Consider the following 24,444-nt stretch of genomic DNA (forward strand, 5'->3'; position numbering starts at 1 on the left):
TGTAATTACCTTGATTAGCAATAAGAGCTTTAAGTTCACTCAGAAGATATCTGACAGTTTTAACCTTCTCAGCTTTGTCAGGACTTTGTTTCTTTGATTTAGCATGTTTGGCAAGATTGCACTGGCCAATGGTGTCCTTTACGGGTGTAACATCCAGTAAATTGATGTGAATTTCTTCAGCTGCATTTCCTTCAGCGTGCTCCGATTTGTTAATCCCTTGTGATTGCATCTGTGTTTTCCAAGCCTCGTGATGGGGCTCTTTCTCTTGCTGCTCTGCTTGGGTTTTGGAGCATTGGATACACTTTGGCTGTTCTAGTTCTTTCCATTGATGTGAACCGTGGTTTCTTAAGCTGTGGCTTCCATCACAAACAAGATGAGCCAAAGCAGATGTGGGCACAGCAGGGGCAAGGGTAGCTGGAGCAGAATATGTTGGCAGACAGTTCAATCTTTCGTGAGAAACAGGTGGATTATTGGTGTCACTGGAAATATTCTGCAGCAAGAAAATAAAGGAAAATTAAAATGTGATTGAAATGACTTAGCAAGATGGTGATCATGAAAGCAGTTTGTTTTTATAGGAATTATAGTAATAACAAATCCAAGAGGGGCACTTCTGCAGTAAAGATTGACCATCTGAAGCGGCCCTCCTTCTAAGTAGAATTTATCAGCGGCTTGTAGCAGGAATGCGAAGGAGTCCAGCCAAAAACTAATCGGACACGAATCCAAAACTAATCGGCGCCTCCCACACCAAGACGCTGCCCTCTAGAGCCGATGGTTGGTTGTGCCCTTGGGTTGCCACCAGGTGTCACCACAGGCTATTGCTAAAAGGGAAAGAGCTATAAAATAACCCCCCTAACATAAAAACATACATTTCCACCCCCATTCACTTCCCCTGGACCCTGGCCGACCTTGCTACAATTCTCCCCCCCTCCCTCAAAAGCCTGTTAACTAGCTTCACAGTTTGCAACTATGTATTCCTCTTGAGTTCACACTCGCTTCTTTATCTAACCTTTGTCCAAGGTAGACACAAAATGCTGGAGTAACTCAGCGGGTCAGGCAGCATCTCGGGAGAGAAGGAATGGGTGACGTATCGGGTCAAGACCCTTCTTCAGACTGATTTTCAACCATTGTCCAACAATCTGCCTATCAGGGAACTCCTTCGGTTAATGTCATCTGTTGTTGGCTGTGAATTATCCTGCCTCTTTGCTTCCAGTTCTTTCTATCGCTTTCTCTACTACAATCAGTGTGAAGAACTCCAACCGAAACGTCACAGATCCATTTTCGCCATAGATGCTGCCTTCCCGCTGAGTTAATCTAGCATTTTGTGTCTATCTTCGGTATGAACCAGCATGTGCGGTTCCTTGTTATTACTAACATAGAGCTGCTTGTAGAAACATTAACAGTCCAGTCAAAATATTTATTAGTGGCCCCAGACCACTGGGCTTGTGCCTGTTTGACAAAAAATGTCAAATCATTTTTTATTAACCAAGATCAATAACAGAAACATAATTCCAAATGCACTCTTGAGCAGCAGAAGAGCTTTATTTAATGTTGTCAGTGGTTTTGACGAGTGCTACACTTGAAATTTTAACTCTCCTACATTATAAATATTGCCCTAACGTGAATGATATTACTCTTATGCTTTTTGCTTCAGATATTCAGCAAATGTGATATTTTGTTCTTTTTGGCCTTCATGGATTATGGTTTTATTTTCAGTAAATTACAAGTTAACCCACAATTTTGGGCATCACGACAAACAAATACATTGATGAGAGTCTTGGAGTTTAGAATCTACATGGGAATGTAGTATTTCCACATACTAAAAGTAACTCAAGGGAGTGATCCACGAAAAATGGAAGTTATTAGAATTTAAAAAGGCATAGTGCACCAGGAATAATAAGCCCATATGACAAATTCAGTAGATGAAAAATAAATTTAAGAAGATTTGAAAAATCTGATTTGTTTAAATTACAGAATAATCTGTCACCCAAACTTTTTAACAGTTAGACAGATGATCTTTAAACCACGGCAGCTATACAATGACCACTGAACTAAGGAAATGTCAACACTTTGTTACTGTGCTACTGAATATTTGCCACTGGATGGTGCTAAACAAATACTGCTTAACAAAGGAAAATGAGAGGGGACATAAACTTAATAAAAAGGAAATAGATCTGGATAATTAAAGAAATCTGAAAACGTGCAAATGGAAAATAAGATCAAATGTCAGAGTGCGATAAAAGGTTAAGTAGAAAACAAATGGTTAAGTAGAAAACAAAAGGCAGGTTAGCAGACTTCATGTGTCCAGCTAATCAAATAACATATTCTCGTATCAGGGTAGTTAAAATATTGTGCAAGGTTTTTTTAAAGTAGATAATAAAATTTACATTGCCAGTCCAAGGAGCTTGTATACGCACTTTAAGAATCAGTTACATTAAAATGTCACAGATGTTATGAACTAAAAATGTGTAATAATATACTCACATGTTGAATTAATAATGGGTGAGCAGTGTCCTTAGGAGACATAGCTGGTGTTGAAGTGGGGAGTCGATAATTAAATGTTGGAGCATATTGAGACCCTACAAAACAATATATTTTAATTTTGCTTTCTACTGCATTAAATACAAATAAAGGTAATATTATACGTGTAAATATATACTAATAAGGCCTACAATTTTCCAGACAGTTCTAAAGCAAGTTTTGTTACTACATTTATCATGGTCATGAAACAGTTGCTTACCAAAATCTAAAATTGTGTTGTAAGGTCCAGCTGGCATTCCATTGGAGGCATTTACTGGAACATGGCCATTTAAAAGACCCATTTGTGTCTCAACATGATCAGAAAGACACTTATCTCTTAGCGGAGAATGTTGGCCTGAAGGAATTCTAAACTCAGGAACTGTTGACACATGCCCAGTGTTGTTCACACCTACTTTTACTGAATCAGGTGCCACCTTGAAAGTTGGTGTTGAAACTAATTCGGGAAGAAATAATGTATGAACTTTTAAGAAAGTTATTTTCAGTGTAAAGATACAATGAACACACAATACTGCATTTGTAAACCTTTGTGTTGTTTGTTAAAGTATTTACAATCATTTTAGAATGTTTTGATTTGCATTTTCTCTGTAACTGTAATGCTATAACACCATTAGTTTAGTTTATTATTATTGTCACATGCATCAATGTACAGTGAAAAGCTTTTTTTGTTGAGTGCTATCCAGTTAGCAAAAAAAAACTATACAAGATTACAATCAAGATGCCCACAGTGTACAAATACAGGATAAAGGGAATAAAGTTTAATGCATGATAAAATCCAATAAAAGATAGTCCAAGGGTTTCCATTGAGGTAGATGGTAGGTCAGGATGACTCTCTAGTTGATAATCGGGTAGTTCAGTTGCCTGATAACAGTTGGGAAGAAACTGTCTATGAATCTGGAGGTATATGTTTTCACACTTCAGTACCTCTTGCCTGATGAGAGAAATGAGGGAGTGACTGGGGTGAGACTCGTCCATGTCTGGGGTGATATTCTGTCCTCGGGTACTTTTCTCATGGCACTACTTGTACCTGTGTATGGCCTGAATGTACTCGTGTATAGTATGATTTGACTGGCACTGAAATGAAATGATTCACTGTTATCTTGGTACACATGACAATAATAAACCAATGCCAATCAATCTCGTGCTTTGAGAATACCAATTCCTACAACCAGAGAGAAACTGGAAAATAATAAAATTGTAATAAATCTGCTGCAAACAAAAATTCCAATGATTTCATCAAAAGCTTCTCTGACTTTCTATGAGCTCCCTGAATTACTATTATATTTCTGCTATGGTTCAATGGAAGGTTTCGGGAGGTTGTATAGGGTTGAATCAATTACAACTTTACAACTGTCAAACCCCAACTGCGATGTGGGTTGTTCTAATCTGCCCACCGTACAAGAGGCGTTAACTCACTTGGATAGGCAGAATCCATTTACCTGAAAATCTTGTATTTAGGTGAACTCGCCATCACACCTGCTGAATTACTCCAACACTTGGGAGTTTTGTTCAAGATTCCAGCATCTGCAAGTCCTTGTGTCTCCCACCATGCTTGAATTCAGTTTCCTCATGTTAAAATTCTGCAATTAAACTTGAGCCTCAAAAAATACATAGGGGATATTTCCAAATAAAACAGAGTTAACAGGCAGTAGGCCATGCAAAAAATTCAGCTCAATTTTACTAAACCAATCTTACAACAATGAGACATGAGAAACTGCAAATGCTGGAATCTTGAACAAACCTCAAATTGCTGGATGAACTCAGTGGGTCAGGCAGCATCTGCGAAGGGAATGCGCAATGTTTCAAGTCAGAACTTTTCTTCAGATTGATCGGAGTAAGGAGGAGAGAGCTGGAAAAGCGTTAAGGTGGGACAAACCCTGGCAAGTGAGAGGTGGATACAGGTCAGACGGGGGACTGGCAGGTGGGTGGAGTAAGTGATGTTGAAAAGGAGACAAAAGGATGTCAGACAGGGAAAGAAGAGGATGAGGGAAATGTAAAGCTCGAGGAAGGGAAATCAGGGGGAATCTGGGATGGGACATGAGTGTACAGAAGAGGGGAAAGAAAGAGTGTTGCTGGGGGAAAAGGGCAGAGATGCTGAGGGAAAGGGCAGACATACCGGGAAAAATGGATATGCTCGGGTAGAGAACAATATGGGTGTTTACTTAAAATTGGAGAATAATGACATTCTTAGGTATTGCTGGTTATCTGTGCTGTAACATCATAAGGAATAGGAAGACAAATTTTGTGCTGAAAAGTGATGTGTAACCATTAGGCTAAAATAGGCATCCAATGTTATCATTAGATGTCATTATATGTGTAACAGAACCTCATGTGAAGACAGTTTTTGATCGATTTTCCATACATAGAAAAACATAACCATACAGTGTACTAGGCATTCCTTTTTGACAGAGGTTCAATTGTTGGGGCATATTTCTAATTGTGAGTGCCAAAAGCTTTTACCATGGGATAATTAAAGAACCATGGATGTGCATACATTATTCAAGGCAAAAAAATGCAGCTAATTTTCACCTTTATATTGAAAGCGTACAATAATCAAAATTACGTTTCCTTACAGCATCTGAGAATGAACAGGTTCTTTGCTATTTTTGTTTTCTAAAACTTACCAACATCTTTTTGCACATGTTGAGCCATTGAGATATTCTTCTTAACTTCCATTTTGGTGCCTTCTTTGCCTGATGCCACCTTTGGTCTTGTAACATTTGTCTTCCCTGGTATGTGAGGATCTGGCAATGATATGCACAAAAATGATTAATAGATAATTACAGGTACATTTTCTGAATGTGGTGAGAAAAGCGAAATGTGGAAAATCCAGAATATTCGCATGTTTAATTTTTCCAATTTAAGCTGTTCTGCGCCCTGGTTCATGTTTCATGATTCTAGGCTAAAATCGATTTATCTACTCCTTAAGCGTTCGAGTGTCTTTCCATCCCAAACTTGGCCTGCCCATTTTACCACAATTTTTGCAGATGAAAAGGATTTTCAGGCTCATAGCAGCACCGTCTACTATTCAAATGTAGACCTGATTTGAGTCTTGTCAACTCTGCATGACCAGAAGACCTGTGATTTTAATTTTTTGCCTCCTGTGTGTGCTTTCCACTTATTTCCCCGTTTATTCCTGGGCTAAATGCATTCTAATAAGATCTTTGTAACCATGGCTAACTAAGCTTTCCCTGTGACCATTCACATCAGACTTTTGGTTTCCCTTTGAACCAGAGCTCACTATTTGCATTTCCATTTTCTTTCATCTTTCTTTGTAAATATGTACTTCTATTTCACCCGAGATCCTAATCTCTTTTTGTCATGCCTTTTATTTTATTTTCTCATCACTATGGTACTCATTTAACCTCATTAACTACCTGCATTAGCACCTTCAAGGTTCTTTAGATTTGCACACACCAAGGTTTCACTGTTCCTCAATGTTCCCGGGGACCTTACGATTCATGTTTTCATTCAATACTACTCCCAAAATGCATCAATTGCCCTTTATCTGAAACAAACTCCAAATGAAATTTCTCAGCCCATTTCACCCAAACATCAATATCAACCTGTAACCAAAGGGCAGTTGTCAACAACTCCATCAATCTTTATGTCACCTGTGAACTTGCTGATCATGAAACCTAAGTCATAACATTCACATATCTTACAAACAGCATGGGTCCCAACACTGCTCCCTGCGAATCGGTAGTGAAGAAAGCAAACTCAATGCTGGCATTTATTTCTAGAGGGCTTATATACAAAAACAGTGTAATGCTGAGGCTCTAGAAGGCGCTGGTAAGGCCACATTTGGAATATTGTGAACAATTTTGGGCACCATATCTGAGGATGTGCTGGCTCTGGAGGGTACAGAGGAGGTTTACGAGAATGATCCCGAGGTTAACCCATGATGAGCGTTTGTCAGCACTGGGCCTGTACTCGCTGGAGTTTAGAAGAATGAGGGAGGACCTCATTGAAACATACAAACATACAGAAGGCTTAGTTAGAGTGGATGTTTCCACGAGTGGGAGTCTAGGCCTAGAGGTCATAGCCTCAGAATTAAAGGACTTTATTTCAGGAAGGAGATGAGGAGAAATGTCTTTAGTCAGAGGGTGGTGAATCTCTTTGCCACAGAAGGCTGTCGAGGCCAAGTCATATTTTTAAGGCAGAGATAGATTTTTGATTAGTACATGTGTCAGAGGTTATGGGGAGAAGGCAGGTGAATGGGGTTAGGAGGGAGAGATAGATCAGCCACGATTGAACGCGGGAGTAGATTTGATGGGTTGAATGGACTGATTCTACTATCCCTTATAACCTTATGAACACCAAGCAACACTCCTACAATCACAAATACAACCCACCTCCTCCTATTTCCAAGCCAACTTTGAATCCAATTGGCCAACTTGCCTTGGAACCCAAGGGCTCTAAACGTTTGGACCAATCTCCCATGAAAGATCTTGCTGAAGTCCTTACTGTAGTAGTTCATGTAAACCACATCTACAGTGCTTTCCATGTCAATAGTTATCGTTATTACCTTACATTCAATGATTGGGCAGACAAGACTTGAAATTGTCAAAGCCATGCTGGCTGTCTCTGATTAGTCCCTGCCTTTGTAATGATTAATCCCGAGCCTCAGAATTTTGTCCAATAACTTCCCTACTTCTGATGCAAGGCTCACAGGCATTTAGTTGCCTGGCTTTTCCCTGCTGCCCTTCTTGAAAAGGACAACCATGTTTGCTGTCCTACAGTTATCTGGTGCCTAGCCTGTGGCAAGTGAAGATGTAAAAAATCTCAGCCAGAGCTCCAGCAATCACTTCCTTTGCTTACACAGCAGCCTGGAATAAATCTAATTTGGCCCTGGGGATTTATCCACCTTTAATCCTGCTAAGACATTGCGTATTTATGGAGACTTGCACTAGAATTTCACCTTCCCCTTCATCAACATCTTCAGCTATAGTCTGTTTCTTTCATGAGAAGGAATGGGTGACGTTTCAGGTCAAGACCATTCTTCAGACTGGTTAGGTATAAGGGAAACGAGAGATTGAGATGCCATTTCCCTCACCCTAACCAGTCTGAAGAAGTGTCTCGACCCGAAACGTCACCCATTCCTTCTCTCCAGAGATGCTGCCTGTCCCACTGAGTTACTCCAGCATTTTGTGTCTATCTTCAGTTTAAACCAGCATCTGCAGTTCCTTCTTACACATAACACTGTTGGGCCTACTTCCTCCTCTTTCCCTGGTTATTCTAATGTCTTTAATACACATAAAATGCTTCAGATCTGGTTTAATTCTGTTTGTTAGTGAAATTTCAATTTCCATGCCACGTGATTTCACCAAACCTTTTCCAATTCTTAGTTTAGTTTAGAGATACAGCTTGGAAACAGGCCCTTCGGCCCACCAAGCCCGCATCGACCACGATCCCCGCACATTAACACTATCCTACATACACTCGGGACAATTTACATTTATACCAAGCCAATTAACCTACAAACCTGTACTCTTTGGAGTGTGGGAGGAAAACGAAAATCTCGGAGAAAATCCATGCGGCCACGGAGAGAACGTACAAAATCCGTACAGACGGCACCCAGTAGTCGGGATTGAACCGGGGTCTCCGGCGCGGGGACTCCACCAGGTGGGCCTCAGCTCGTCGTTATGCGACTGGATCCTGGACTTCTTGATGGAGCGACCGCAGGCAGTGAGAATGGGCCCGCACCTGTCCTCCACTATCACCCTGAGTACCGGCACACCACAGGGCTGTGTTTTGAGCCCCATGCTCTACTCCCTATTCACACACGACTGTGTTCCTGCATTTGACACCAACACCATTGTCAATTTTGCAGATGACACAACGGTGATCGGGCTGATCACCAACGGTGATGAAACAAACTACAGAGCGGAGGTGCAGAACCTGGCGGACTGGTGCTCAATTAACAACCTGTCCCTAAACACCTCCAAGACCAAGGAGCTGATCATCAACTTCCGTAGATCACACAACGGGGAATACGCTCCGATCTTTATCAATGGGGACAGTGTGGAGAGAGTGTCCAGCTTCAAGTTTCTGGGCACTCACATTTCAGAGGATCTCACATGGTCCACTAACACCGCTGCGCTGGTCAAGAAGGCACAGCAACGACTGTTCTACCTGAGAACATTGAAAAAGTCTGGTCTGCCCCAACAGCTGCTGACGACCTTCTACCGCTGCACCATAGAGAGCATCCCTGTGTGGCATCCCTGTGTGGTACCTCAGCTGCACGGAGGCAGAGAGGAGAGCTCTTCAGCGGGTAGTCCATAGAGTTCAGAAGACTATCGGAACACAGCTACCAGCCCTGGAGGACATCTACAACACACGATGCCTCAGAAAAGCCACCAGCACTCAAAGACTCCTCACACTCCTGCAATAGTCTGTTCGAAATTCTAGTATCGGGCAGACGCTATAAGGCCTTCTAGGCCCGCACCTCCAGACTCAGGAACAGCTTTATCCCCAGGGCCATGGCTGCTATGAACCGGCCCTGCTGAGCCGGATGGTCACATCACACAGTGAACCGGCACAGACCTACTTAAACTTTATACTGTTCTTCTAACATTGTTCCATCATGATAGTAGCTCTTATTACCAAAATCGTACCCCTTGTTGCCAAATATCTCTGATACTTTCTCATCCTTTGAGCATCTCACTTTACTTTAAACCCTTTCATCTCTTATTCCAATTTAGACTTTTCTAATAGCTTCAGTGATTAACATTCCTCATCTTCATTACTGTACTGGTTCACCTTTTGCTCTCAAATGCATTCTCAAAACTTAACTAAAATAACATTTTCTCTATTTACCCTGCAGGTTTGATTTTGCAAATGAGAAGCCAAATTATATAAAAATATTAAAAATACTATCCAGTATTATAATTATAATATTTATAAATAAAAATACTTGTACCTGTGGTCTCATTTGTCAAAATATCCTGCAGTAAAGCTGCACATCGATCAAGGCCTTTATGAATGGTTGTAACCTTTAGAAAAAGTTAATGTAATATAGTGTTAAGAGGAAGGCTTTCATATTAAATCAATTATATTTATACTTTGATTACTATAATTTCATCCTGCATTCAATTATATACATACAAACAGACATACCTGATCCTCAGAGTCAGTGGAATACAACGAATAACCAGACTCTACGGAGAGTACTGAAGCTTTTCTTCCTGTGGTCCTAGTAAGAAAACAAAAATCAACAAAGTGATCCTTGCTTTGCAAGTGGACTTGACGATGAACCATTTAAGCTTATTTGTTATCTGATGGTGCACAGTGGCTAGAGACCCGGGTTCAATTCTGACCTCCGGTGTGTGTGGAGTTTGCACCTTCTCTCTGTGACGTGTATGTTTCCCCCGGGTGCTCAGGTTTCCTCCCACATTCCAACAATGCGCGGGTTTGTAGGTTAATTGGCCTCTGTAAATCGCCAAGGGTGTATAGGGAGTGGATAAGAAAGTGGGATAACAGAACTAGTGTGAAAGACTGATCGATGGTCAGCGTGGACGAGTGGGCCGAAGGGACCGTTTCCATGCTGTATCTCGAAACATATAACCTTGAGTGTTTTAAGAGAAATAGTTGTTACATGTCTTTATCATTGTTTCTTCCAAAGAAATACCCTGCAGTAGTGCATGAAGGATATCTACATGAATACATGCTACTTTTCATGAAAACCAGTTTGATACAATTTTGCAGAATTCACTTGATATAAAAACTCTTACAAGGCACTAATTAATCACATTAAGTCACCTAACCAGTTTTGTTGGTGACTCTGTTTGCACAGCAAGCAAAGTTTCAGAATTATGAAAAAAAACAGGCATTATACAATGGGAAGCATGATAGATTATGGGATTTATTATGAGAAGCAATAAATTGTGGAAGCAATAGCATCACGAGTAATGGAATCCAGTACACTAATTACACACATTGTTGCATTCTCAAAACCTCTTTGCAGAAGAAAAACAATGTCAGACTCCACAAAGGCATGTTCAGGAAACGATTAATAGTGACTTAAAACAATAAACAGCCTTTTGATCATATTTTCTTGGCTCACATCTGCACTATAATCAGCTAACAACTACTGTATTTGAACCCCAAGAGAAGTTTTACATATTGCATTAAATCTGATATTGTTAATAAAGAGATTAACTATTCATGTAAAGTAAAAACTGAACAGAAATGTAATAACATGAATATCTTACCTCTTTTTTCCATTCCATTGCTTGGAAGAGCCAACTAACCTTCCTGAAGAGAGCACCTATAGCAAGGACATTTTCATTTGTTTACAAACAAAATAATCATAAATGTTCTGTCAACTTTTAACTATTCTACACCACTTGGTGTACACATTTCTCATAGGAAACATGAAACGACTTTTATCACCATACCAGAAGTTCTGCCAATTTAAAACTAAACACAATTTTATCAGATTCACTTTTGAAATCTCGGCATCTCTGACAATGACCACATGTTACCCACTTCTAATTATCCCTGGGAAACTGGTGGTGAACTGCTCTTCTGAACTGCTCAGTACTTTTGCCCACAGTGCTGTTAACAAGTCAAGTCCAGACTGCAGATAACAGATTGACAATAGCTCTCCAGATGAGAATGATTTAGTTTTGTTTATTGTCACGTGTACCGTGGTACAGTGAAAAACTTGTGGGGCGTGCTAACCAGTCAGCAGAATGACAATATATGATTACAATCGAGCCATTCACAGTGTGCAGATAAATGATAAAGGGAATAACGTGAATAATGTTTAGTGCAAGATAAACCTAGTAAAGTCCAATCAGTCCGAGGGTTTCCAATGAGGTAGATAGCAGTTCAGGACTGCTCTCTGGTGCTGTCATGTGCAACGTGCATGGGAACCTGTAGGTGGAGGTGTTCTCTGCAAAAAACCCAAGGTATCGGAACAAAATCCAAGTGACTTGTAGGAAAACTAACATTGAGAAACTTAGATTAAAAAATAAATTTGAAGCCAAATAAAATCACAAGCTTACATTTCACAATAACATTCAATGTAACCATACACAAAGTCCCATTTTTATTGCAAATCCTTTCCATTCCAGATTCTCACATATTTCTGCCAGTATGATCTTATATTTCAAACTACTAAGCCACAATTATTATTTTATATTTATTTGGCATTTCGATCATTCTTGCAACATTTCTCGTTTTATCTACTTTCACCACTTTTATAAGTGATATCACTTCATTTCTTCAATAAGTGACTTAACAAACATAAAATGATTTTTTTTAAAAGACACAAAGTGCTGGAGTAACTCAGCAGGTCAGGCAGCATCTCCAAAGAACATGGAGGAGTGATATTTTAGACTTCTTCAGACTGATTCATGTTCTCCGGAATCCATTCATCTTCTCCACAGATGCTGCCTGACCCACTGAATTACTGCAGCACTTTACGTCTTTTTAATGTAAACCTGCATCTGCAGTTCCTGGTGTACACATCTTAAAATAAATAAACAAAGATAAAGCATATTTTTTTGCTACCTTACTCCAAGCAATTTCCAATGTTATTATGTGGAATTTGAATTGATGTGAACTACTGTGCTATACAGTGCCCTCCTTAATGTTTGGAACAAAGACCCATCATTTATTTATTTGCCTCTGTACTCCACAATTTGAGATTTGTAATAGAAAAATTCACATGTGGTTAAAGTGCACGCTGTCAGATTTTAATAAATGCCATTTTTATACATTTTGGTTTCACCATTACAGAAATTACAGCAGTGTTTCTACATAGACCCCCCATTTCAGTGCACCATATTGTTTGGGACACAGCAATGTCATGTAAATGAAAGTAGTCACGTTTAATATTTTGTTGCATATCCTTTGCATGCAATGACTGCTTGAAGTCTGCGATTCATGGGCATCACCAGTTGCTGGGTGTCTTCTCTGGTGGTGCTCTGCCAGGCCTGTATTGCAGCCATCTTGAGCTTATGCTTATTTTGGGGTCTGGTCCCCTTCAGTTTTCTCTTCAGCATATAAAAGGCATGCTCAATTGGGTTCAGATTGGGTGATTGACTTGGCCACACAAGCATTTACCATTTTTAAGCTTTGAAAAACTCCATTGTTGCTTTAGCAGTATGTTTGGGATCATTGTCTTGCTGTAGAATGAACCGCTGGCCAATGAGTTTTGAGGCATTTGTTTGAACTTGAGCAGATAGGATGTGTCTATACACTTCAGAATTCATTATGCTACTACCATCAGCAGTTGTATCATCAATGAAGATAAGTGAGCCAGTACCTTCAGCAGCCATAAATGCCCAGGCCATAACACTCCACCACCATGTTTCACAGATGAGGTAGTATGCTTTGGATCTTGGGCAGTTCCTTCTCTCCTCAATACTTTGCTCTTGCCATCACTCTGATATAAGTTAATCTTCATCTGTTCACAAGACCTTTTTTCCAGAACTGTAGTTGCTCTTTTAAGTACTTCTTGGCACACTGTAACCCAGCCATCCTATTTTTGCAGCTAACCAGTGGTTTGCATCTTGCAATGTAGCCTCTGTATTTCTGTTCATGAAGTCTTGTGCAGACAGTGGTCATTGACAAATCCACACCTGACTCCTGAAGAGTGTTTCTGACGTCGGGCAGGTGTTTGAGGATTTTTCTTTATTAGCGAGAATTCTTCTGTCATCAGCTGTGGAGGTCTTCCATGGCCTGCCAGTCCCTTTGCGATTAGTAAGCTCACCAGTGCTCTCTTTCTTCTTAATGATGTTCCAAACAGATGATTTTGATAAGCCTAAGGTTTGGCTGATTCATCTAACAGTTTTATTCTTGTTTCTCAGTCTCATAATGACTTATTTGACTTTCATTGGCACAACTGGTCCTCATGTTGATAAACAGCAATAAAAGTTTCCAAAGGTGATGAAAAGACTGGAGGAAAGACTAGGTGCTGAAAGCTCTCTTCTACCTGCATTAAGGAGGCATTTAAACACACCTGAACAATTACAAACACCTGTGAAGCCATGTGTCCCAAACATTATGGTGCCCTGAAATGGGGGAGCTCTACCCCATTCTCATTACAAGACTAACTATCAGGCGCTCATGGTAGCTGGTGTTGAAAGTGGTTCCCTCACAAGTTTTCTCTTCTCCCATCTTAAAATCCACCCTTTTTGCTCTCGTCCTCAAATCTCATCCCTGAACATTCAGTCATACAGCATGGAAACAGCCCCTTTGGCCCAGCTGGTCTATGCCGACCAAGATGTCCCATCTAAGATAATCCCATTTCCCCATATTTGGCCCATTTTCTGCAAAACCTTTCCTCCAACTACTGTTCAAACGCCAACAGCACTATCACAAAGGAGAGAATTTGCTGGGACCAAATGATGCACAATTGCACCTCATCTTATTCTCTCTCTCAAAGCTTTATGTTGATTGACGACAACATCCTTCAATGTCTTTCCACCATTCCAGAACACAATCAGAATACCTTGGGTCTTATCTTTTCTTAATTTATGCATTTATAGCCAGTGGATCTCCTCGAAAATGCTTTTCTAAATGTCTGAACCTAATTGCTAAACTCCAGGAATATTGGGGTTCGGGACTCCATTTACGATTTGGTTATAAGCTTCCTGACCAGCAGATCTCAGTCGGTTAGAATTGATAACAATTCCCCCATCTTGATACTCAGCATTGGTGCTCCTCAGGATTGTGCGCTCAAATCCTTGCACTACTCCCAACAGCTTTTTCCAGCAACCTAACTTGGTCCGTTTACACTAGTGAAAGCACAGCAACACATTTCCTTTCTTGGGCCTCTGAGAAGATTCAGCACAAACACTTGGATTCTCTTGAACTTTTACAGAGGAGCTACAAAAGAATTTGGATGGAATGCATCGCAGCCCGATATGGCAACTGTTCTGCTCTTGACCACCTGATCCTTCAGAGAATGATGAAGGTTGACTTGCCTGGCATCAAGGCTGGACGTATCTTCAAGGGCATTTGTCACCCTGGCCAATTTTTTTCTCTTTTCTTTTCTGCCATGTGATACAGGAGCTTGAAGGCCCAGACATACAAATTTAAGATCATATGACATCGGAGCAGAATTAAGCCATTCGGCCCATCGTGTCTGCTCTGCCATTTGATCATGACTGATCTATTTTTCCCTCTCAACCCTGTCCTCCTGCTTTCTTCCCCGTCAAGAAACTATCAATCTCCACTATAAAAATACCCCGTGACTTGCCTCCTCAGCTGTCTCTGACAATGAATTCCACAGATTCAAGATTAACTTCTTCCCCACTGCCAGACTCCTGAACCAATTACCTATTTCACACCCCTTTTGCCGAGGTGTTGCCACCCACTCTCACTCTTAACTTTAACTTATTCAGTTATTCTATTATTATACTTTATTTTTGTGCTCCACTTCAGATTGCATTATAATCTTGCATCATTTTGCTGTTTTGCACTCATTATTATTATTTTATTGTTGTATTTGGCAGTACCTTATTTATATTATTGTAAACCAAAGCTGCCTACTGCTCCATCCACTGCTGCATTTTTGAAAAATTCTGATCACAGGTGATACTTCTATTCCCTGCTTAGAGGCAGAAACTGAATCTGAAGAGAATCATACACTGCTGTTCTGAGGGAACAGATAAGCTCCTATGTAAATCCTTCCATTTGAGTGAACTAGTCCATATTCCAAGACTCAGCAACCAATCTAAGTGAGAACACCATTGCAGTCACAGACTTCATTAGTAAGTGTGTAGGGGATTGATGCCAAGAGAGAGTCAAGCATGTTTAATTCTCAAATGCACCAAAAACAGAACAATTAAAGTCAGATTAAATTCTATGGCAGCAGCAAAGCAGATCTGCAAACACATGGATAATAGAATATACAAAAAGTTCAATATTTTTTTTTAAAAAAACAGTATTAGTGCAAAACAAAAGCCAAAAGTCCCCAGTGCAAGCAAGACAGTTCATCGTTTAGTTGGTGTTTGTAGCGCTCAAGAGTCCTGGTAGCTTTTGGGAAGATGATGTTCCTGAACATGCAAGTCACAGTCAGAGACCCATGCCTTCTTCCCAATTATAGGTGTGAAATGCGAGCATGGCCAGGTTGTTGTGGATTCTAAATAATGCTGGCTGCCTTTATGAGGCATCACCTCCTTTAAATCCCTTCAATGATGGGGAGGTCACACCAACCAATAACCACTCAGTCGGCACAGTGGTTCAGTTGCTGCTTTACAGTATCAGAGACCATGGTTCGATCCTGAGTATGGGTGCTGTCTGTACAGAATTTGCAAGTTTTCCCTGCGGCCATGTGGGTTATCTCCAGGTGCTCCGGTTTCCTCCCACATTCCAAAGATGTACAGGTTTGTAAGTTAATTGTAAATTGTAAATTTTGCGTAGTGTGTAGGATAGTATTAGTGTACAGGTAATCGCTGGTCAGCGCAGACTCGGTGGGCCAAAAGGCCTGTTCCCACGCTGTATTACTAAAGTCACCTATTTACACTAATCCTATAATAGACACAAAAAAACTGGAATAACTCAGTGGGATAGGCAGCATCTCTGGAGAGAAGGAAAGGATGATGTTTCAGGTCAAGACTTTTCTTCAGACGAAGGGTCTCGACCCACAACGCCACCCATTCCATCTCTCGAGAGATGTTGCCTGTCCCGCTGAGTTACTCCAGCTTTTTGTGTCTATCTTTGATTTAAACGAGCATCTGCAAGTTCCTTCGTACACTAATCCTATACACCATTTAAAAAATATTCCCCCCACATTGTCATCAAGTCCACTTTATGTTTACGTATATATGTGTATTTGTGAGTATATATACAGACTGAACTACTTTTTGTTTCTTCTTTTCTTTCTCATTTATTATATTGTTTACAGTGCACTATGTTATGCTGTTATGCTGCTGCAAGAATTTCATTGTTCTATCTGGGACATGTGACAATAAAATATTCTTGACCTGCAGTCAATCCCCTAATATGATAAAGTCTGGCATGAAACATGCCACTGATTTTGGTTGTTGCCTCTCTCATTTGGGAAAAGGGTTGCTTAAAGTAGACAACAAGTTGGCATTTTTGGACACAAATCGGCCTTCCTGGATATTACGGCCAGCTTCTCGTCTTTCTAATATCCTACCATATCTTTCGTGTCTTATACAAACTACCAGACCTTATATCCATTAGGCGCTTCTTGTATTTTCTTTGGCCACCAAAATCTTATTATTTTAGTAGGCTCTTATAGTTAAAAATCCTTCTTGCCGACCTTATATCGGCAGGCTCTCGGCATTACCTCGGAGCTGGAAGATCTCTGGCTCATCTGGCTCTGCCCAGTCCATATACTCATAGTATTAACCTCTTCGTGCCCAAAAATAGTTCAACAGGATACAAAGTAATATAATATACCAAAATAACTAATAAACGCAAAATGGCTCCGACACTGACATCAACGTAAATGTCGGAATCTGTTGTCCAATATTTCCTCTTTTGAGAACTTGTTAGAGAACGGTTTGTAGATAACGGAAATAAACAGACCTAAGTGACTGCACATTTTTAACAGGATCCAAACGAAGTAATAATTTTTTAAACGTCAGCAACAATCTGAAATCAAACAAGTTGAAAGGCAATACGCATCAATTAAGCACTCCAGCACATTGTGTCCATTTTAGGCATCAGTTAAATATTTAAACTGGAAGATACACTACGGATTGTTTAAATCAGTCTGCAATCATACTTAGTGTTTCTTACCTTTGAAGCCTTTGCTGTTTGCATCTTCATGCTTTTCTCCCTCTTGCACCCGGTAGGCATATTCAGGCCAATGATGTACAGGGGGGAATTAAATGAATGGACATGCAATCAAAACAAGGTTGCCTTTCAATATCTCATCACACAACAGCAATTCAAATATGGCTGCCCCGGTTCAACAGAACACCGCGCCGTCGGCAATCGCTCCTGTCCAAACCATCCTAATTAAAAATGAATTAATTTCCAAAACAACACGTCCCGGAAACATTGCCAACCGCCCTCAGTGACCGCTTGAGTTGTCGGGGAAACCCGGGCGGACACCCCGCCTTCGGGGTCCATTCCCCCCACGAGGCGGCAGTAATTGGTCGATCCCACCTCCGAGGAATGATGCGATTGGTCAATCTCGTGTCGGGGACGGACAAAGCGATTGGCTGATCACGGCCTCGGGAGAAGCTATCGATTGGTCACTGTGGAATGACGCGGACGCTGCCGCTGACGGCGTCCCCGTTGCGCGCCAATCAGCTGCGAGGGGGTTGGAAGGGCGGGCGGTTGGTGGACGGGCTCGCGGCGTTGGCGGCGCATGGGCGCGGCGGTTGTCAGGAGCGGCACCTTAACGCGGGAAGCCTCCGCTTCCCCGCAGCTCCAACGGCAGCGGTGGCCGCCACGCCTCCAAACTGTGTCTCTCGCTGTCACTCACAGCGAACATTGATTCTTCCAAGTGTGCCATTATATTCCTTTCTATCAAGCGGTCAGGTTAATGCCTGGTCGATGTGCGAAACGTCCCGTGTTTCCCAGTATTTGCAACTCTGTAAGTTGTCGGCATTATATCACTGTTAAACTCTATAAGAGTTGTACTTATTCCATAATTGAAATATTCCACGTTCTTAATGTCGATTACTTAACAAGACAAGGGTGTATCTCAAAGCACGCAAACTTTATCAGACTTCCAATGTTACATCTTTGCACTAAATGCTGTACCCTTGCAGTATATCGACTTTTTTTTGGTTAGTACGCAAACAATCTTTTCCCCGTGTCAATAATAAACTAAACATAGAAAATAGGTGCAGGAGTAGACCTTTCCGCCCTTCCTTTGAGCCAGCACCGCCATTCAATATAATCATGGCGGATCATCCAAAATCAGGACCCTTGAAATCAGGACTCTTGAAAACATCCAATGAATTGGCCCCCACTGCCTTCTGTGGCAGAGAATTCAATAGATTCACAAATCTCAGGGTGAAAAGGTTTTCCTCATCTCAGTCCTAAATGGCCTACTGTCGAGGTTCATGCGTTGTATGAACTCAGTTTAATATTTAACTGATACAGCTGTGTCGTTTGCGGGCACACACTGGCCCGCCCAGTGTTGATTGGGCAGCCCAGATCATACCCGGACCACGCGAGTGTTTGAGCTCGACGAACGACGGTTTGAGACCAAAGTGGCTCAGCCACATGACCGCCCCCAGAACCAGAGTATTGGAGGCGGTTAGGCTGTCGAGTGAGGCGGCCTGATCTTGTGTAGGTGTCTCCTGTGTTCGGGGTTGCAGCTGGTTGAGTTCAGGGCGGGTTTGGTCGTGATGGTGGACGTCCTCTGTGGTGGGGATGTGCCACCTGCACTGGTTGGTCAATGTCCAAGTGTGCTGGCTTAAGACGGTCCATGGAGACAGTCTCGTGTCTGCCACCCATGTCGATGATGAAACTCGTGGTATTATTTGCAGAACTCTGAAGGGTCCCTCGAAAGGCTTTTGCAGTGGTGTACTATGGGAATCTTGGCGAAGGAAGACGTACTGGCAGTCCTGGAGGTCGGGTGGGACGTACGTGGTTGTGAGACCATGTCAGGACGTTGGGACTGAAGAGGGCGTGCCCACCTTCTCACAGAGGCGTGTCAGCATGGTAGTGGGCGGTTCTTGATGTCCACGCGCCACCAGGATGAAGTCCCTTGGGTCCATAAGCGGGGCGCCGTACACCAGCTCAGCCGAGGAAGTTGTGAGGTCCTCCTTCGGGGCAGTGAGTATGCCTAGCAGAACCCACGGCAATTCATCTATCCATTCCGGGCTCGTGAGCCGTGCCTTGAAGGATGCCTTCATGTGCCGGTGAGAACATTCCACTAGGCCGTTTGCTTGCTGATGGTAGGCCATTGTGTGGTTCAGCTTAGTGCCAAGCAGACGGGCCATTGCTGACCACAGCTCGGAGGTGAACTGCGCACCACTGTCAGAGGAGATTTCCGCCGGCACGGCAAAGCGGGCGATCCAGTGGGCGGTGAGGGCACGTGCACAGGTCGCAGTGGAGGTATCTGAGAGCGGGATGGCTTCTGCCCATCTCGTGAATCTGTCCAGGATGGTGAAGAGGTAGGTGACACCTCTGGATGGGGTCAGCGGTCCAACGATGTTGATATGGATGTGGTCGAAATGCCAATGTCAGGGCGAAGTTCTGCAGCAGCACCTGATGTGTCGCTGAATCTTGGAGGTTTGACAGGGGATGAATGCTCTGGCTCAGTTGCTGACCAGTTTGCCACATGAACCTGGCTGCCATCAGTGCCATTGTTGCCCGGATGGAAAGGTGAGCTAGGCCATGAACCATGTCGAAAATCCGGCGGCGCCAGGCAGCGGGGATGATGGGTCTTGGCTGCCCTGTAGACACGTCGCAGAGGAGTGTGGTGTCAGCAGGCCCGAATCGCTAATCCTCCAACAGCAGGCCTGAGATAGCGGTGCAGTAGTCGAGCATCTCTTCATCCTCTCGCTGGGCGGCCGCCAGGGCCATGTAGTCGACACCTGAGGCCAAAGTGAGGATGGCATTGATGGCGGTGCGGGACAGCGCATCTGCGACCTGGTTGCTTTTGCCCGCGATCTGCTGGACGCAAGTCGTGTATTCTGAGATGTAGGTCAGGTGGCACTGCTGTCAGGCTGACCAAGGATCAGACACTTTGGCAAAGGCAAACGTGAGTGGCTTGTGGTCGGTGAAAGCTGTGAAATCGCTGCCCTTGAGGAAATAGCGGAAATGCCGGATGGCCAGGTAGAGAGCGAGGAGCTCCCGGTCGAAAGAGCTGTATTTCTGCTCGGGAAGTCTCATGTGACGACTGAAAAAGGCACGGGGCTGCCAGCTACCATTGGTCAGTTGTTCCGCCAATGGCTGTGCCAGATGCGTTGACCGTGAGAGCTGTTGGTGCGTGGCCTGTGGATGTACCAGCATTGTTGCCTTTGCCAGCACTTCCTTGGCGTTGTCGAACACGGTCGTGACCGTGTTGTCCCAAATGAGCTATTTTGCTTGTTAGCCAGGGCCTTGAACAGCAGTTGCATGATCCTGGTGGTTGGTTGCCTGCATGAAACAGTGGTAGAACATGCTGACAAACTCTTGGAGTCCCTTCGCAGCAGAGGGTTTGGCAAACTTGCGAATGTCCTCGACCTTGGTCGGGAGTGGGACCGCTCCGTGCTGGTTGATGTGGTGGCTGAGGAAGCCGATGGAAGTGAGACCAAACTGACACTTGGCAAGGTTGATGGCTAGGCCATGCTCGTTGAGCCTCTGGCAGAGCTGCTGGAGGTGTGTGCGGTGTTCCTGGCGAGAGCTGCTGGCAACGAGGATGTCGTCGAGGTAGATGAACACGAGGTCCAGCCCGCGGCCCACTGTGTCCATGAGCTATTGGAAAGCTTGGGCGGCGTCCTTGAGGCCGAAAGGCATGCGCAGGAACTCAAAGTACCCAAGCGGGGTGATGAGGGCCGTCTTGAGAATGTCGTCTGGGTGGACCGGTATCTGATGGTAGCTGCCCACCAGGTCGATCTTGGAAAAAACCTTGGCATCGTCCAGGTTTGCCATGAAGTCCTGGATGTGAGGGACAGGATACTGGTCGGCTGGTGTGACCTCGTTGAGATGTGGTAGTCCCCACAGGGTCCCCAACCCCCAGACGCTTTGGGGACCATGTGAAGCGGGGATGCCCACGGGCTGACTGAGCGGCACACTTTGCCCATTTCCTCCATCTTGTGGAACTCGTCTTTGGCCAGTTGGAGCTTGTCGGGCGGCAGCCTGCGTGCGCGTGCATGGAGCGGTGGTCCAGTGGTGGGGATATGGTGCTTCACCCCATGCTTGGGGCTGGCCGTTGTGAACAGGAGGTATGATGTTGCAGAGGTTGGCCAAGATCCTGGCGTAGTCGTTATCGAGCTGAGGTGGGATGCAGTCAATTCGGCGTGGAGCAATTCGGCGACTCAAGCCTCCCAGAATGAACGAGATGTCCTTTCACGTCGACCAACAGGGAGTGTGCCCAGAGGAAGTCAGCGCTGAGCAGCGGTTGTGAGATGTCGGTGATGGTAAAGGTCCACTTGAAGCGACAGGAGTTGAAGTTGAGTGGGATCGTACGGGCCCCATATGTTCTGATGTTGCTGCTGTTGGCGGCGGTCAGGGGAGGCCCCTTCTTCCCGGAATGAGTGTCGATCACCGATGAGGGCAAAACACTGACCTCCGCTCCCGTGTCAACGAGAAAATGCCACCTCGAATGACGATACCAAGTGTAGAGGAGGTGATGTTTTTGGCCGGCCGCAGTTGCCACTACCGACGGCCAGCCGAGGTGTTTCCTGGATGCGTGCAGAGTGGTCGGCATCGGTGGGCCTCGGAGCCCCACCTTTGGTGGTAGTAGCACCACTTGTCCTTGCTGGCGCCGTTCGTGGCCGACGTCACTGCCGCTCCTTCCGTGGAGGCTGAGACCGCCCGTATGACCTGCTGAGGCACCGTTGCTACCCGGCAGATGGTGGCTCCATCCAGCAGTTTGGCCTGCCACAGCACGTCCGCGCGGGCTGCCAGCCGTCGGGTGTTGGTGAAATCGTCATCCGCGAGGAGCAGGAAGATGTCCTCAGGCATCTGCTCGAGGAAGACATGTTCGAAAAGGAGGAAGGTCTTGTGTCCATCCATCAGGGTGAGCATTTCAATCAAACTTCCTCAAACTCAATTGCAACAAATCTGAAATCATCATCATTGGTCCAAAAACGCTCACCAAATCCACCCAAAACTTCATCCTCAACATTGATGGTCTCCCAGTATCCACCTCACCTCACATCCGGAATCTTGGAATCATCCTTGATCAAACCCTCTCCTTCGACAAACACATCAAACACATCACAAAGACAGCCTTCTTCCACCTCAAAAACATTGCCCGTCTCCGTCCATCCCTCTCCTCCACAGCTGCAGAAACCCTCATCCACGCCTTCATCACCTCCCGTCTGGACTACTGCAACAGCCTCCTCTATGGCGCACCCTCAAAAATCATCAATAAACTTCAATACATTCAAAACTCCGCTGCCCGTCTACTCACACACACCTCGATCCGTGACCATATCACCCCCGTCCTTTATAAACTCCACTGACTCCCCATCCCCCAGAGAATCCAGTACAAAATCCTCCTCATAACCGACAAAGCCCTCCATAACCTGGCCCCATCCTACCTGACCGACCTCCTCTACAGGCACACTCCCACCTGCACCCTCCGCTCTGCCGCTGCCAATCTCCTATCCCCCCACATCCGGACCAAACTCAGATCCTGGGGGGACAGGGCTTTCTCCATCGCTGCTCCCACCCTATGGAACTCACTACCCCAAACGGTTAGAGACTCCTCCACACTCACCACATTCAAAACATCGCTGAAGTCTCACCTGTTCAGTACTGCCTTCAACCACTGAAGGTCACCTCACCTTCTGTCTCCTTTCTCTGTTCATTTATTTATTTACTTATTTATCTATTTATTCATTTCCCTATGTTCTCAAAATCTCTGTAGAGCGTCTTTGAGTATATGAAAAGCGCTATATAAATAAAATGCATTATTATTATTATTATAAGCTCGGACAATTTGCTTAGGCCATCCATGCGCAGGAGATTTGCCGCCCTGTCACGGCGGCTGAGACCGAAAGTGTCTTTGAGGAGCGTTTTGATGTCTTCTTACTTGTTGTCAGCTGGTGGCTGGCGAAGGTAATCGATCAGGCACCCAGCAGTGTCCTGGTCCAGCGCACTGACCACGTAGTAGTACTTGGCGGCGTTGCCAGTTATCTGGTAGATGTGGAACTGGGCTTCAGCTTGTTCAAACGACACTTGGGGCTGTGATGTCCAGGAAGTGGGCAGTTTGATTGAAAATGCGTACTGCTGATCTGGGTTGTCTTCTCCAGGCAGGATGAAATCCAAAAGAGGCCTTTTTGGATCGTTGGGGTCACCACTGTAGAGGTTCTCAGTTTAACCGATACAGCTCCGTCATTCACGCACACACACGTAATATTTAACTGATACAGCTCCGTCGATCGCGCACACACACAAGTTAATATTTAACTGATACAGCTCCGTCGTTCACACGCACACACCGGCCCGCCCAAGTCTGCGTTGATTGGTCGGCCCAGATCACGCCTAGTCCACGCGAGTGTTCGAACTCGATGAATGACGGTTCGAGACCAAAGTGGCTTGGCCCGCCGCACTACCCCTTATTCTTAAACCGTGACCTGACAGTAGCCTCGACATACGGTGCAAGTTGAATCGAACTAAAATTGGCATGTCGCAAATGTAATGCTACGGTGGTTATGGGAGATTTCAACATGCAGGTAGACTGGGAAAATCAGGTTGGCAATGGACCCCAGGAAAGAGAGTTTGTGGAGTGCCTCCGAGATGGATTCTTAGAACAGCTTGTACTGCAGCCTACTAGGGAGAAGGCAATTCTGGATTTAGTGTTGTGTAATGAACCTGATCTGATAAGGGGACTTGAGGTAAAAGAGCCATTGGGAGGCAGTGATCAAAATATGATAAGTTTTACTCTACAAATTGAGAGGGAGAAGGGAAAATCGGAAGTGTCAGTATTACAGTATAGCAAAGGGGATTACAGAGGCATGAGGCAGGAGCTGGCCAGAATTGACTGGAAGGAGGCCCTGGCAGGGAAGACAGTGGAACAGCAATGGCAGGTATTCCTGGGAATAATGCAGAAGTTGCAGGATCAATTTATCCCAAAGAGGAGGAAAGATTCTAATGGGAGTAAGAGGCACCCGTGGCTGACAAGGGAAGTCAAGGACACCATAAAAATAAAAGAGAAGAAGTACAACAAAGCAAAGAAGAGTGGGAAGCCTAAGAAGGCAATACGGGGAGAAAAGATGAGGTACGAGGGTAAACTAGCCAATAGTATAAAGGAGGATAGTAAAAGCTTTTTTAGGTATGTAAATAGGAAGAAAATAGTCAAGG

The 24,444-nt window shown here is 44.0% G+C and overlaps 1 protein-coding gene across 2 annotated transcripts in view; it reads right to left on the reverse strand.

Annotated features, from left to right (window-relative positions):
• The window catches only part of ccdc14 (coiled-coil domain containing 14), a 29,839-nt gene extending 12,214 nt beyond the window's left edge, over positions 1-17,625 (reverse strand). The window contains exons 1-8 of one of the 2 annotated variants that reach the window (XM_078404517.1): positions 17,263-17,625; positions 10,749-10,804; positions 9,655-9,730; positions 9,458-9,530; positions 5,160-5,279; positions 2,738-2,971; positions 2,482-2,576; positions 10-490 (exon numbers count right to left, since the gene is read on the reverse strand). In XM_078404517.1, coding sequence (XP_078260643.1) covers positions 10-490; positions 2,482-2,576; positions 2,738-2,971; positions 5,160-5,279; positions 9,458-9,530; positions 9,655-9,730; positions 10,749-10,804; positions 17,263-17,322 — 1,195 coding nt within the window. In that variant the 5' untranslated portion in view covers positions 17,323-17,625. Of the gene's footprint in view, positions 1-9; positions 491-2,481; positions 2,577-2,737; positions 2,972-3,974; positions 4,083-5,159; positions 5,280-9,457; positions 9,531-9,654; positions 9,731-10,748; positions 10,805-17,262 lie in introns of those variants that run through there. The other variant, XM_078404519.1, reaches the window with a different exon arrangement.
• Between the last annotated feature and the right edge of the window lie 6,819 nt (positions 17,626-24,444).

This window comes from Rhinoraja longicauda, chromosome 8 (genome assembly GCF_053455715.1).
Source record: "Rhinoraja longicauda isolate Sanriku21f chromosome 8, sRhiLon1.1, whole genome shotgun sequence".
NCBI classification, from domain to species: Eukaryota; Metazoa; Chordata; class Chondrichthyes; order Rajiformes; family Arhynchobatidae; genus Rhinoraja; species Rhinoraja longicauda.